We start from the raw sequence: 14700 nt of genomic DNA, 5'->3' as shown, positions 1-14700 counted from the left end.
CCTGAGCCCAAAGCTCCCTGGGATCATGGAGGATGTGTAATGGTGTGTCAGATGTGAACAACTTAAGCAATGCAAAGGAAAATCCTGGTAAACAGATCAATGAGGGCCCGAGCGGCAGCAGGTCCAGACACGGCTCCTTCCCAGGCCTGCAGCATACAGATGCGTTAACATGATCGAAGGAGGGTAAGGAGTCATAAACAAGGAGCGCAGGGCGCAAGTGAACATCCTCATGCATATAAAGTCATCAGTCGTCTTTTAAATAGTTGATATACAGCACTTGTACATCTAAAAATACAGTTAATTTTTGCAGATTTTAGCGTTCCGATAGTCACAACTACTTCCACGTTTTGATGCCTGAATCAGTGTTAATATTTTAAATGATAGCTTAACCTACAGCCACTGCTTTTGCTTTTATCATTACAGTCTAACACCTTGCTAACAGTGTCTGATTTTATTGCTTTGTTGACGGCGTCGCCTTGTTTTCAGTATCTCAATATATTACTCCGTCGAAGGTGCCGATGTTTATTGCTTCTTTATTGTTTTTAGTGTCGCAGTATATCATCGAGCTCTCGGTATTCCAGCGTATCACCCTGCTCTCAGTATCGTAAATTACTTGCGCACACCGATGTTGTTCACACTATTGCAATATATAGTCCTGCTTCCAGTATCACGATATGGAGGCCTACGCTTTTCGTTATTGCGGTATATTGCCTAGTTTTAATTCATCTGCTTGCTGTTGTTGACCACATCATGATATATCGATTTGTTTATCGATTATATCACGTTTCTTTTGTAAATAACGTGTTGCTTGTTTCGTGAAATTTCTTGTTTTCGAAATCATATTACCTTGTTTTGAGTTTTTAAAAACGACTTCTTTGCGGTACGTCAGGATCAGTCAGAGCTGCTCAGCAGACACACCGGTTACATTTTATAACCTCGGCTAGACAATACAATACAGATCACACTGAGCCAGCTTTAGACTCATATTCTGTGTTGTAGAAGAGTCCAATCTTTATTCCAGTTATGCTCTGAAAATTATGTAATTATATCGGTTTGACCATGTTTTAGTGTTACTTGATTGTTGGTTAGATCATTAAATATTAATCAGCATTCAGTAGTTGACATAATAAAAGAAAACACCAAAGTTTTAATTTTTAGATGTGTTATTCCATTGTAAAACTGATTTACCGTAGATAACTTTAAACATCTTCTTATCCAAGCAGATAAAATCAGCTTTACTTCTTTGATTTTTAATTATTAGTTTATCAATAATGTCTGTAGTATCTGTATGAACAGAAAAAATCCATTCTCAGGACATATTTCTGACCAGTGGTGTCAGAATATTGGAGGATATCCAGTGAGCACCAGGCTGTCTTTTGTCAGGTGTTGTTGGCCGGCCTCCACACTCGGTCCATACTTACCTTTTGTTATCTGATCACCTGCTTCACTGACCTCAGCTTCCATCTGTGGAGCCGCTGTTAACCGAGACATGCGAGTCACGGGCGGCTGTTCGGGGAAGGCGGGAGGACTTCCCTCGTCTTTGTTTTGGTGGCTGGAAGCCTTGAATACAGTAGAGCTGTATACTCAGACTTTTCTTACAGTATAAGAAATGTACGCAGTCCGTCTTCTCCTGGCTTCATCCTCCGTGGTTTTGCCCTAATTGGACACACACCCGGGTCTGAAATGGACCGAGAAGCAGCAACAAGGTGGTTTGTGCTCGGTGGCGTGTTGTTTGGAGTCCCCCGGCGGCAGCGTGATGTCAGGTGGCGGCGGTGGCGGTGGGGGAGCATGGGGAAGTGGCGGTGTCCTTCCTTCCAGACTGGGGTTAAAAGTGCATTAGAGGTCACAGGACCGTGCCTACCGGGGCCTGTTACCTCTTCTCCCCACGGTGCGGTTGGTAATGACCCAAGGGAGCGTAGTAACACCCCTACACACACACACACACACACATACAGGCTGACACGCTTTTTCCTGTGCACAACACACACACACACACACACACACATTCTCCTGAACCTGGAGGAGCTCAGGAGAGTGTGGCCTGGGGGAGGCTGGAGGGAAAACGTGGAGCGGACTGCGTTATCTGGGATATTGCCGGGTTGACCGCTCTGACAGTTTGTTGATCCACCACCACCCCTCCTCCTCCTCCCAACACCTACAGTCTTCCCCCATCGTGCACATATTTACACACAGCCGCCTCCCGCCGAGCCCCCCGCCACCCCGCCCGGCTCCCCCGACCTCCCCCTCCCCCCCACTCTCATTGCAGCACTGTCATTCATAGAGTGCCAAAGCCTGCTGCTTTATTAAAGCCCAGGAAGAGCAAGGCCTGGCCCAGGTTCAAACAGCAGTGCAGCTGGGACCTGTTACATTTTCGGCAGACTGCCCTCTCCGTCTCGCTCGGCTATAAATAGCCCTGGCGGTTGTCTCCTTTAACCAAGGAAAAGAGGTTTTGGGGGGAGGAAAAGCACACACACATACACACACACACACACACACACACACACACACACACACACACACACACACACACGCGAGCACACACACAGATTAATAACCGTGGGAAGCAATGAAAGCTTTGTGTCTGCTGCCCGAGGTCAGCAGGCCAGGAGGTGTTGCTACTTCAAAGCCCTCATTGTGGCTCGTGCTTCCAGACGCCGCAGCGGTGGTTTGACGGGACGGCGGAGGGGCTGCCAGCGGTGTGATGGAGACCCTGGCAGCCGGGCAGGACACCCTGTTGCTAATTGTTTTCAGTTTTCTTCTGGGCGATAAACAAGCGGCTTTTATTACAGTATTGGGAAAGTGTTGCGTCGAGGCGTTTGGCGCTTTATGACCTTGGCTCCAGCTGTTGACACATGAATCTTACCTTGTTCCCGTTTCCCGCCCCGGGCTCAGGAACCAGAGACTCCCGGTCACTCGGTCACCCTCCCAGATCCCCGCCAGGCCGGGGTCAGCCCCCGCCCCCGCCTGTCCTGACGTGGCTCCAGCTGAGCGGGGTGGGCCCGGCTCCAGCGCCACCGCAGACACTTCCACTTCCTTCAGCTTTATTTTCATAGCAACTCTCCCCGACGTCTCCGCCGTAACAGTATCCACCCACTGGCACAATGATCTCCTGGGCAGGGAACCGCTCCTGGCGGATGTAGTGGGCTCATTCATTCATTCATGGCCAATTTTTTCCCTTTCTAGTAGGAAAGTAAATCCACTACTGTTTTCCTTATTCCCCACCCCCTTCTGCTTCTTTTTCTCCTTCTTTTTTTTTTTTTTTTTTGTTCTATATTTGCTTGATTACGCTGCAACTGCCTCAGTGCGATGACGCTCGCAATGGCGGAGTCATCGTTTGTGCTCATCACTGAGTAATGCCGTTTTTCAACAGAAACCCACAGGAAAGAGGCTCCAGAATAACTCAAGCTAAATTTGACCTGCTCTCACAACTCCGATTTCTCTTCTTCCTCCTCTCCCGGCGCATGCTTGCATTCCGAACGCCGTCCTATCAGCTGCATCATTATAGAGCTTGTTAGGGTGTGAGACTGCACAGTCTAATAGCAGCAGTAGACTCGGCATCAGAACCGCGAGCGGCTGACAGACCATTATCTCCAAAGCCGAGACCTCTCCCGCGCGGTTCTGATGCCGGGACCGCCGGTCGCGCCGTGCACCGCCGCGCCTCACAGATGCATGTCCTGTGCCCGTGTGTCCCGCAGCCTCCGAGCCCGATGGACCAGGTGGGCAAGATGCGGGGCCAGCCGTACGGAGGACCCAACCCCTACTCCCAGCAACAGCAAGGACCTCCCAGCGGGCCCGGACCCCAGCAGGGGGGCTCATACCCAGGGCAGGGCTACGGACCGCCGGGCCCTCAGAGGTACCCCATGGGCATGCAGAGCCGGACCCCCGGCGCCATGGGCAGCATGCAGTACGGACAGCAGGTCAGTGGTCGCTGCTGCAGACTCTCTTGTATTCCTGAACATCCTTTTCAGATAATGGGGAAAACAAACAGACCCTTCTAAAAACAATTCCAGTTCATGAAATCAGATGTCATTCTGTATTAGTCAGCATTTATTCACAAGAACAGCAGTTAACTATTCATCAGAATCAATTAAAGCACATGTGAACCTGAAGGTGGAAGAACTCTGAAGAGATTTCTCACTAAACTCTGATTCAAGTTCAAAGCCCCCGACACACACCGAGCGACCCTCCAGACAGTAGCGGGGATTTGAGATCCTGACTGAATGTTTTGATGCCTTCGGCTCCTCCACCGAACCTCTTTTAGGCGACTGACTCAAGCCCGAGCGCCCAAACAAAAACAGACCGCAGCGTTTAGCTGTGCGTAATGTGTAAAACACACAACACTGATGTGGAAAGACGTGGCCGTCAAGTTCAAAGTGCAGCGCATGACTGAGAGCCTGCTAGCGGTCGGAGAGTTTGATGATCCGCCACAAAGAGGATGTTGGAAATCACTGTTTGGGTGAGTTGGGGGGGGGGGGGGGGGGGGGGGGGGGGAGTGTTTTGTCCTTGTGCATGTAATGAAGGGGCAGTTTACCAGGTGAAGTGTATAAACAAGAGACTTTCATCGTCAGAGCCGCACTACGTCTCTGTTGTACCGGAAAGTCGAAGCCGGCGAGTTATTAAAAATGAACGACCTCCTGCCTCAGGACAGGACTTTTAATGGGACCATTGTGGAGATTGGCGGTACTTCACTCGCCGTCTGGAACACGGTTTGAAGTCCGGGCCACAAGTTAATATGTTTTTTTTTTTTTTTTCATCCCCGTCAGTTTAGGGAGTCGAGCGTTTATTTGGTCGTTGACCTACGGGAATGGAGGCGTCGGACAGATGCAGTCGCTTCATGGCATGAATTCTCCACATTTTTAGGGGTTCAAGGTCAGCGAGGAGCACACGGTAACCAGTCATGAATCGGAGCGGTGGGTTCAGTCAATAGAACCCGCAGGAGGACCTTTGCCGCTTGGCGAGTCCGTCCCGCTCGCTGTTTATTCTGAAAGCGTAGTTTTTGACGGTGTTCAAATGATGACCTTCAAGAAGACATGATGAATGAAGCCGGTTGGAAAAAGGCCGTCCGCTTCCCAACAGTTTAATTGTACCAACCAGAGGCCGGCCGCCGCAGCGCCAGGTTGGTGTGAAACCACCGAGGTTGGATTACAACACTAGCAAGGCTTCGAAGAAGGAGGCGGCCGCGGTGCTTAATGGGCTCTGGGTTCGTGCTAAGTGATGCTAAGTGGCACATTTGCACTCGGTGTGATTGACGAGCATTCTGAACGACGATCAGGGAAACGCCAGAAGCAGCTCGGCGCTTCGCTCCACCGACGATATATATTCCTGGTCTGTTGCCGTGGGAAGCTGTGTCCGGTCGCACGGGCAACGGCGATGAGACGAAACGTGAAGTTTTCACACGAAAGGCTCAGTTCATTGGGCACAGCTTAAAGGTTAAAATGGACGATTTTCTCGAAAAAGTCGAAGCCAAACGTCTGTTACTCGCTTTTTGAAAACCGCGCATGCGCCAGACCATCCTACCTGCTCTGCTGCTCCTATGAGCGCGCTTGACGGCGTTACGCAAGCATATCTCCAGCGTGATTGACATGTTGGTGGACCAGTAGTTGAGACTCGCATCACGCCATTCATTGGCTGAAACATCGTCCATTATATACCTTTAATGTTACGTGGAGTGGGCCCGGCTGGTTAAAAAAAAAAAACACCATAATAACCTTTAATTTTGAATTTTTCAAGATTTTCTCTGTTGTGACGCAGAGATACACGATGAAAATGTTTATATTTGTAAAACCAAACAGTTACAAGCGAAAATGACTACAAAATCAACGTAAAGCCAATTTTAATGAAAGCTTCTGTTGCCAAATACAGCGAAATGTCCAGAAAACTTTTTTCGATAGCTGTCACGTTTAGCATGTTTTTACAAACTCACACTGACTTTGAGGCCAATTCTAGTTTTGTCTTTTTTCTTACTCAATACTCTTTGGAATTTTTCCCATTTGCTTGGTGGTTTGGCGGGCCTGATTGAAGCCTCTTGCGGGCCGGTTTTGGCCCATGAACCTTACGTTGGCAAAAACCTGGTATGGAGTGTTTTTGAACTGATGCGCTGCCACCCAAAAGCAAGTCGCGAGACTTTCTCTCAGTAGGAAATGATGAAAGAGTTTTGAAAGACAAAGTGTTGAATCTCTGTCCTTAACAGTTTCTGGAGAGTCAGTTTAGTGATCAAGTTTCATTGCGTTTCCTAATTGGGTGTCGCTAAACACCCGAATGACATAACGGATGGACTTTATTATAGTGAGGGAAAAAAAGCCTCTTTGCACATGAAGGAAGGAAGCCATCAAAACTGAATAAGAAGTATAGATTATTTTACAGTGGAATCTGTTTTATAAGACTAAATTTACTGAAGATTCTTGGTTTTTATTTTAAATAAGCATGAAAGGAGAAGTTTCTTTCTCTTCATTTGTTGGTCAGTTTGTCATTTATCATGAAACTTGTTTTGTTATTAATTTTCTTCTTAAATTTAATTTTAAAGCTTTTACAATAAATACGGGTTTGTATGTCGTGCAAGTCTTCTTGTTCCGTGTTAAAAAATGCATGCATGGAAGCAGAACTGGAAAGCCTTCCTATACGCCAGAGCTCTGAGATGTGCATCGCAAATGTGAACACATGCAAAGTGCAAACCCCAAAGTGTCCCAGCAACTCCCCCTTATTAAATCAGCCGCTCATAACAAAAGCTGAAACCTCAGCTCTCTCCATAAAATGAACGGAGTCCCTGATCTGCGACGTGTTGTGTGTGTTTATAAATCAACCAGCTTCGTCTTTATTTCCTATCAAGATGAGATTATAATTGTGGAAGCCAGGCAGGAACGTGAGAAAACATCGTAAATATGTTATCCGGGTTCAGTTGGAATTTTAAAGGTGCTGGTAGGTAAAGTAGGTAGGTGTCACTGCCTTCAAACGGACTCGCCGCTTCCCCGCTTTATGCAAAGCTAAGCTAACCAGCCGCCCGGCTCCCGCTTTAATGAAGCGACATCAAAGCACCATCATCTCGCTGCTGGCAGGGAGAGGAATGGATGTATCCCAAAACGTCTGAAATCACCGTATTCCGAAATCTATTCCTTTAATGCCGGCGTAGCGGCAAGACAGAGGAGAAGCGGGGATTACACACTGCTCATTGAAGTGGAGCTGCAAAAGGCCCGCGTTTCAGACGGGATTATGCGCCGGATCATAGACAACCAACAAAGTTAACGGCGAGCGCAAAACCAAACTAGAAATTCAGCATCTTTTTTTGAGTTTTTTCCCCTCTTCAAATCTCGAAGAGAAAAGTTTTTTTTTCTTTTTTTTTTTTTCGAACTGAGACGGACGTAAAGAGAGCAAGCAGTCCATCAATTTTTCACCGTCTGGTTGATTTTCATGCTCGAATTCCAGCTGGACGGACGCGGTGGGCGGCGCGAGCCGTCCCGCGGAAAACGGCAAACATCCAGTCTTCCGCAGCCGCTCGCTCACACCCGGGGGATAAGCCCCTTCTTGAACTCGCCCGGCCAGGCGGGCGGCCCCGAACAGGGAAACGCAGGCAGGGAATCCCGTGGAGCAGAAGCCTTTCGCTTGCATGTCCGCCGCCTGTGGTCTCGTGCCCATTGTGCGGTGTGATTATCTCACACTGGCCTGCCTGGCGTCTGACCGTGGACTCGATAAGTGCCCTGCAGAGAAGAAAACGGCTTCCCCGCCTTTGTCAAACACATACAATGCAGCCACTTCACGTTGTTTTTTTTTTTTTAATGCGCAACGATTCTTTACTATCTCTTTGAATTCTTGAGTAGCTGAAAACCCCTTCCCTCCAAAAAAAAAAATGAACCAAACAGCTGTTTTTTTCTTCTTCTTCTTCTTCTTCTTCTTTTTATATTACAGTGTTCCCTCACAAGGTCAGCGCTTTCTCCTTCCACGCTCCTTGAGGGTAATGAAACGAAAACACGGTATTGAAAGGCGTTCGGCGCGCAGGATCGAGCCCAATATGAAAAGGCTCATATCGGAGTTCAAGGAGATGAAGTCAAAACTCCATTTTGATTTCCGTGCCGGTAATTTAAAGCGACGCACGGCTGAATGCCAACACTTGGCTGTTTCTTTCTTTTTTTTTTTTTTTCCCTTTTGTGCTTTTGACTGATCAGTTCTCGGCGAGGACGGCACCCCTCAGCCTGACGGGGAACTGTTGTCTTTCCCTTTGAATCCGTCGGGAAGATGAAGAGATGCTCTGATTACTCCACCGAGAATGAAAAGCACACCGGAGCCAAAGAGGGAACTTAAAATAATCGGTTATTTTTATCTGCTTTGCGGCTTTAGAAAAGATCCTGTCAGTACGAGCGCTCAGGTGCTCGGGAAGTGACTGATGCTGAACAGAGGAAATAAACACTGTAAACTGAAATAACCGCTGGCTCGATGGACTGGTCTTTATGTGAAGCATCCCGATCAGCTCACCGCTGATGAACATCTCCATCACTGTCAACAAGAAGACTGACGACAAGAGCTTTCCATTGCTATTACGACTTGTCTCGCTTTCTGTTTCGTTATTGCATTGGAAATAACAGAATTCTCATGTCGCCGGTGTGAGGCTCTGTTTTCATGACGTTTACAAGGGTAAATGCAAAACCTTCAGTGAGCCTTGGGTTTCTGTTTACACAATAATGGTGCTTGGAGTCGATGAAAGTGCTTTTCCGAAAACGCATCTTTTTTTGAAATGCTGCTGGAGCTCATAGTTTCAGAGTTGACTCGCCTGCAATAGAAATCCTTCTTTGGTCGTCTGTCCATAGTGCATTTTTCTCACGTTTTCCCTTGAAACGTTGTCATGTAAAGGAGTTATCGCCGCGGGTCACATTTAAATCAGTCACTACTGTAATGCCACGTCTTCCTGTTTACCTCAAACAATGCCATCGTGATTCAAAACTCCCATCCCGTCCGGTCTTTAGATCATTCGAGAACTCTGCAGTCTCCGTCTTCTTTTCCGGTCCACACACTCGGATCTGAATTTACACTCATGTATTTACTGATTCAATATGTGCTTATTTGTGACATGCTGGATTATTACATATCCATAGCTAAATGGAATCAGCCAAATCTAAAGGGCACGCAGGATGTGTACGAATAAATAAATCATAGCTATTATCGAAAAATGAATACTTTTAATTTTTCTTGTGCTGAGTGGGTGAAAAACGGGGCCAGTAAAACCGATCTAATGAGCCGCCGGGGAGAACGTTACGCACGGCTCGGAGCATCTGCAGCTCTTTATCTGAGAGGTGTTCCATGTTTGTAATGAGCAGTTGATCTTAACTGATCTTCTTTTTCCTGTGTTTAGATGTCAGCCTTTGGACAACAGGGCCCAGGGGGCTACGGCCAACAGAGCCAGGGCTACTACGGCCAGCACGGACCCCCACCTCACCCCGGCCAGCAGCAGCAGCAGCAACAGCAGCCGCCGCCGCAACAACAACAACAACAGCAGCAGCAGCAGCAGCAGCAGCAGCAGCAGCAGCAGCAGCAGCCTCCGTACACAGGCCAGACGCAGGGCAGCTCCGGACCTCCCTACACCCAGCAGGGCCACCCGACGCAGCCGCCCGGCCAGCACGGGCAGCCGGGCCCGCCGTACCAACAGTCCCAGGGTCCCCACGGAGGCCCCCAGGGCCAGCCCCCTTACAGCCAGCCCCCGCAGTCTCAGCCCGGACAGCCACCGTACGGCCCCAACCAACAGCAGCAGGCGCAGCAGCAGCAGCAGCAGCAGCAGGGTCCAGGTCCACAAAGTCAGCAGGGTCCGCAGGGCCAGCCTGGGTACCCACAGACCCCCGGACCGGGGCAACAGCAGCAGCAGCAGCAAACCCCACAGCAGCAGCAACAGCAGCAGCAGCAGCAGCAGGGGCCGTCGCAGCAGCAGCAGCAGCAGCAACCAGGCGGACCACCTCCTCAAGCCCAGCAACCTCCAGGTCATGGACAGCAGGGTCAGCCTTCACCGTACTCCCAGACTCCCCCTCTACAACAACAGCAACAACAACCACCGCAGCAGCAGCAGCCGCCACAACAGCAGCAGCAGCAGTCACCCTACCCGAGGTTCCCCCCTCCTCCACAGGTAAAACCCACGCTCGGCTCCATCGGTTCCCGGCTTGGCGCTAACTATGCAGTAGCTTTAGGAAGTTTCAGATGAACCTTTGACAGAGGCGATGCAAGGCCGCCTCGTTGCTTAATTAAACTTTAATGACTTGGTTAATTGGAGAGTCTCCTGTCCGTGAAGAGGACGGTCGGAACATCAGGATTTACAACACAACGCAACGACGCAATACACCAGAGAGGGAGGGTGAGAAACACCAACGTGTTCCTCCTGAAGCCACAGGGCTGTGAGGTTTACCTCCACCTGCCTTCGTTTGGCGACACGGCAAATATTCAAATCACGCTCCGCCATGGCACGCTACTTTCATCCACAGTTCAGTTATGTGTAGCGGTGCGACATCGACTGTATTCCCATGCATTGCCGAGCACTTCGAGACTGTGATGCTTTGTTGTTGTTGTTGCTGCATGGATCGTATTTGTAGTGATTTTCCTGGTTGTTCCTGTCAGGAACTCTCCCAGGATTCCTTCAGCTCCCAGTCCAGCGCTCCTCCTTCCAACCAACCCAACAAGAGCGGTCAGGAGGACAGCATGCAGGCGCGGCCGTCCAGTCTGCCGGTGAGTCCTCCTGCGTCCTCCTGTATCGCTGGATTGGTGCACTGCCGTCTGCCACCCATCAGTCGTGTTCTTTATGACATTTGATATGTTTTTAATACATGCAGAGTTCAGTATTTTCATGAGTTTGCTTATATTTGTATATTCGGCTTGTATCCGTGTTCCTCGTTCAAGTGAAACATTGTTTTCCCTATAGAGACTGTTTTTTTGGAACACTAGGGCGGTTGAAGTGATGGAAATGATCCAGACAGAACAGACCTCTCAAAACAACCAACACAACATATGTGCAGCCATGAGAAAAATGTGGTTTGTTCAGCAGTCTTTCTGAAAATGGGAAGGAAAAACAAAACTTTCAGGAGTTTATGAATTTGTATCACAGAGTCCAACAGAAATCCTCTGTAGTCCTTCATAGTTTCAATAATCCAAACACAGGTCAGACAGTCAGTGAGCTTTTTTCCCACCTGGCTCTGAAACTTGTGCTTTTTTTGATGTGAATTCGAAAGCTGTCCATTTTAAACTCTAGCTGGATGAATGGAGCCAATCCGAGGTTGTGTTTTCGGTGTCTGTTTACACAACAACGGGGCTTCGAGCCTCTGAAAACAAAACTTTTTGAAAATGACTCCCGAGGTGTAAGTTTTCGAAAACACTCCGTCTCTGTGGAAAACGTACGTTTTTGGAAACGCTGCGACTGCAAATGAGCACCACAGCCTTCGGAAATATTTCCTCTGCTCATGCTTGAATAGATCATTCGTATTTTCCATTTACTTCCAAACTGAACTTTTACCCTGTACATAATCGCTAATCTATTGATAGCTTGGTTACTTTCATTCATTTATATCCTCACAGCACTCACGCTGTATGCAGATGATATTCTTACTTACTAGAGTATGTTGGGACAGTCGTCACCTCTGATTCATGCAGTGACGAACTGCCGTACCCAACTTTATGAAATAAATATTAGTCTGCAGAATCCTTTAGCATCCGACCAGGGCGAGGCTTCTGCCGCCACGTGCGCTGCTGTGCAGAAAGAGAGCGGGGAGACGACATGCAGCCAAAGCTCCAGCTGATCCAGAGTCGCCGCTTAGTATTCACCTGAGCACACCTGCTATTTTTCAATTGATTTTATCCCAATGCTTGCTCCCTCTATGCCTAATATCATTCAAAAAAAGCTGTGTTTTCCTCAACTGCCTTCCACAGAAGCTCGTGGCAAAGTCCAGTTAACTCCTGAAAAGTATCGGCGTCGCCTGGCTTTGTTTCACACAGCGGAGGTTTCTTCTTGAGCTCCCCTCAGTGAAGCAAACACATGAAAAGATGCAGCCCCGTATTGACTGGGCGCAGTCGATTGACGACCAAACACTCGGACTCCGCTGCACAATCTATTCCGAGCAACGTGATGGAAATGTTATAGTTTTTCAGAGCTGTGTGGGTATTCCATTGTTTACTAGAGGAGGGTCAATATTCAGCGCTTTTTGGACTGCAGACACCGGCGGATCGCCGGCTTTGTTTACTGCTCTGTGTTTACATGTGTGTGCAATGAGTTGGGGAGATACTGTGTGGGGAAAAATAGAAACATTCAGACGTACCTTGAATGTTGTTTTTCTCTCCCATAACAGTTTTTTGTTTTGACCCTTCATGTTGATACCGATTATCAGGATTTTAGAGTTTTTTTTATACAGGTAAATATACGAATGTACACATCGTTGATGCCATGAGTGAGTGAAGAGTATTCAGCTGATTTGTTGGGGCGAAGAAGAAGAAAAAAACTCTAAAAGTGGTTTAAAAAAAAAAAAAACCTTCCCAGAAAAAGGATTGTTGAAAGTGAAGTAAATCTGGCGTCTGATAGCCCTCTGGCTAAGATAAAGGTGAGAGCGCCCCGCCGCCCCATCCTCCCTGTTAAAAAGGTGTCTGGCTGTAACACGTTGCAGTTTCCATGGCAGTGTTTATAGGTCAGACCGCGGAGCTAACCTCATTCGGGGCCTCAGGGAAGGAGAGTGAGAAATGAGATCATTAATGGGAGAGAATGAAAGTGAGAGAGAGTGGAGTCGGCGGCGGCGGCGGCGGCAGAAGGGAGGAGGAGGAGGTGGGAGGAGTGGGTGGAGGAGGTGGGGAGGGAGTGCAAGCAAATAACTTGAAATAGTGTGAGTGATTGGTTGGAGTGGGAGACGCCGAGCGGGAGGGAGCGATGAGAGGCAGCGCCGTCTACGCCGGTAGGGGATGCCCTCAGGATGTGTTTCCCTCCTCTTTTATTTATTTCTCTTATTTATTTATACACCTCTCCATGGGCCCGGCCATTGGCCGAGCAGACCTGGCAAGGGCTATTTTTATTTATTTATTCTTTTCCCCCCCCACCGTTCCGCCTAACTTCTCAGGGATTCCCCGCCGACGGCGTGCGATTGGCCAAGGGAGCTGCTAATCTGACTCAGGTGGACCAATCCTCTCCGTGTCCCTCCTCCTCCTCCTCCTCCTCTTCATCCAGAGAGTATAACCCTGACGGGCCATTTCCAAACAGGAGAGGTGTTACAATGAGATCTGCACCCATTATATTTGATGGACAGTGAAGCGAAGCGCTGTAGGAATTTATAACTAAGTTTTTGTGATTGCAATTCATTAACCAGTCCAAATCACACTGATGATATCTTTCTGTATTATAACAGTGGACCTAACTTCTAGTAAAAAAGCTACTTAAAGAAAGATTCTGACACCTTTCAGAACATTTTTTTTTTTTCAGAAAATGTTGCATTTTAATATCAAAAATACAAAGATCACTTCAGTTGTCACAGTAAAAACCTTCTCTTAATCTCCGAAGTATCTAGGAAATTTAAACAAAATTGACATTTATCTTCACATCATAAAAGACAGACTAAATTATCTAAATGTAATGAATATAAATTGTTAAAATATGTTGCTCTGAACATAATTTCTTACTTATTCCACTTTCTTCCCGATGGTACGTAGGTCTTCTGCTGGCGTAAGCCACATGATGCTCCTCGGGCTCTCGTTGATGAACGCCTGCCATTTCTGCTTCCATCCCTTGATCAGCCTCCAGGTTTCCGAACCATAGAAGAGCCCGGCCTTCACATTTGACCCTCGGTTCTGTCCGTTAGTGCCAAGTCTGATTATCGGTCCACAAACAACAAAGTCTTTAACGGAAGTCCGACTTTGACCAAAACCGTTGACCTGGAATGAGTTTCTGAAACTACCGGACCCCGAAAGTTTGTCCCTTTCAAGCAGTGACTACCTGGGCTAATGACTATGGGGGAAGAGCGATTTAAAAACTCACAAAGGAGTGTCATTCCCCAGCACACCCCTCCAACTCCTCTTATGAATACATAAACAATGGTGTCATAAGTGTAATTATAGGGCTGGCTTTGTGTCACAGTTTATAAAGTGCCTGGACACACAAAGCATGAGAGCTCCTGCACACAACATCCTGACAAAGCAAAAAACAAAACAAAAAACAAAACAGGTGAATTTAAACTATGTACAGTAAAAACAAATGAGTGGCTAGAGAGTGCTCTGAGAACAAAGAAAGTGACATAAAAACAGCCCAATAAAATGCTGAGAATAATAAATAATAATTACATTAACTGTAGGCCAGATAGTAAAAAACTAAAGGACAATAAAATGAATAAATGCATAAATGCGCGACAGTAAAAGCAGCTTTTACGCTGTGATTTTTAAAAACTTGACACCAGAGCACCCCATCAGTTCTTTTCTATGTATCTGTTGAGAAGAGCGCATCCGGCGGACCCTCGTCTCCTCCCGCACAGCCTCTCCCTCCGACATCCATTTGCCAGAAAGCACTCGGTAAAAGCCTTGAGAAAGCCTCACAATGCAACGAACAACAAACACAGCAGACAAAGCGAGCCAATGACGCACCATAACCATCATCCTACTGTGCTATCTCATACCTTAATCTGACTGTGGATCGCCGGATTGGACCCCGGGGTGGGTTTTCTAACTCCTGAAGCACTACTCAAGCTAAATAAATGCTTTGTAATTCCAGCAATG

The 14700-nt window shown here is 47.7% G+C and overlaps 1 protein-coding gene across 1 annotated transcript in view; it reads left to right on the top strand.

Annotated features, from left to right (window-relative positions):
* Positions 1-14700, top strand: part of arid1ab (AT-rich interactive domain 1Ab) — a 57990-nt gene that overhangs the window by 19064 nt on the left and 24226 nt on the right. Inside the window, exons 2-4 of the mRNA XM_030120206.1 lie at positions 3696-3917; positions 9338-10099; positions 10585-10692. Of these exons, the coding sequence (XP_029976066.1) occupies positions 3696-3917; positions 9338-10099; positions 10585-10692 (1092 nt within the window). The remainder of the gene's footprint in view (positions 1-3695; positions 3918-9337; positions 10100-10584; positions 10693-14700) is intronic.

This window comes from Salarias fasciatus, chromosome 22 (assembly GCF_902148845.1).
Source record: "Salarias fasciatus chromosome 22, fSalaFa1.1, whole genome shotgun sequence".
Lineage (NCBI taxonomy): Eukaryota > Metazoa > Chordata > Actinopteri > Blenniiformes > Blenniidae > Salarias > Salarias fasciatus.
This window is presented reverse-complemented; position numbering and strand designations above follow the sequence as displayed.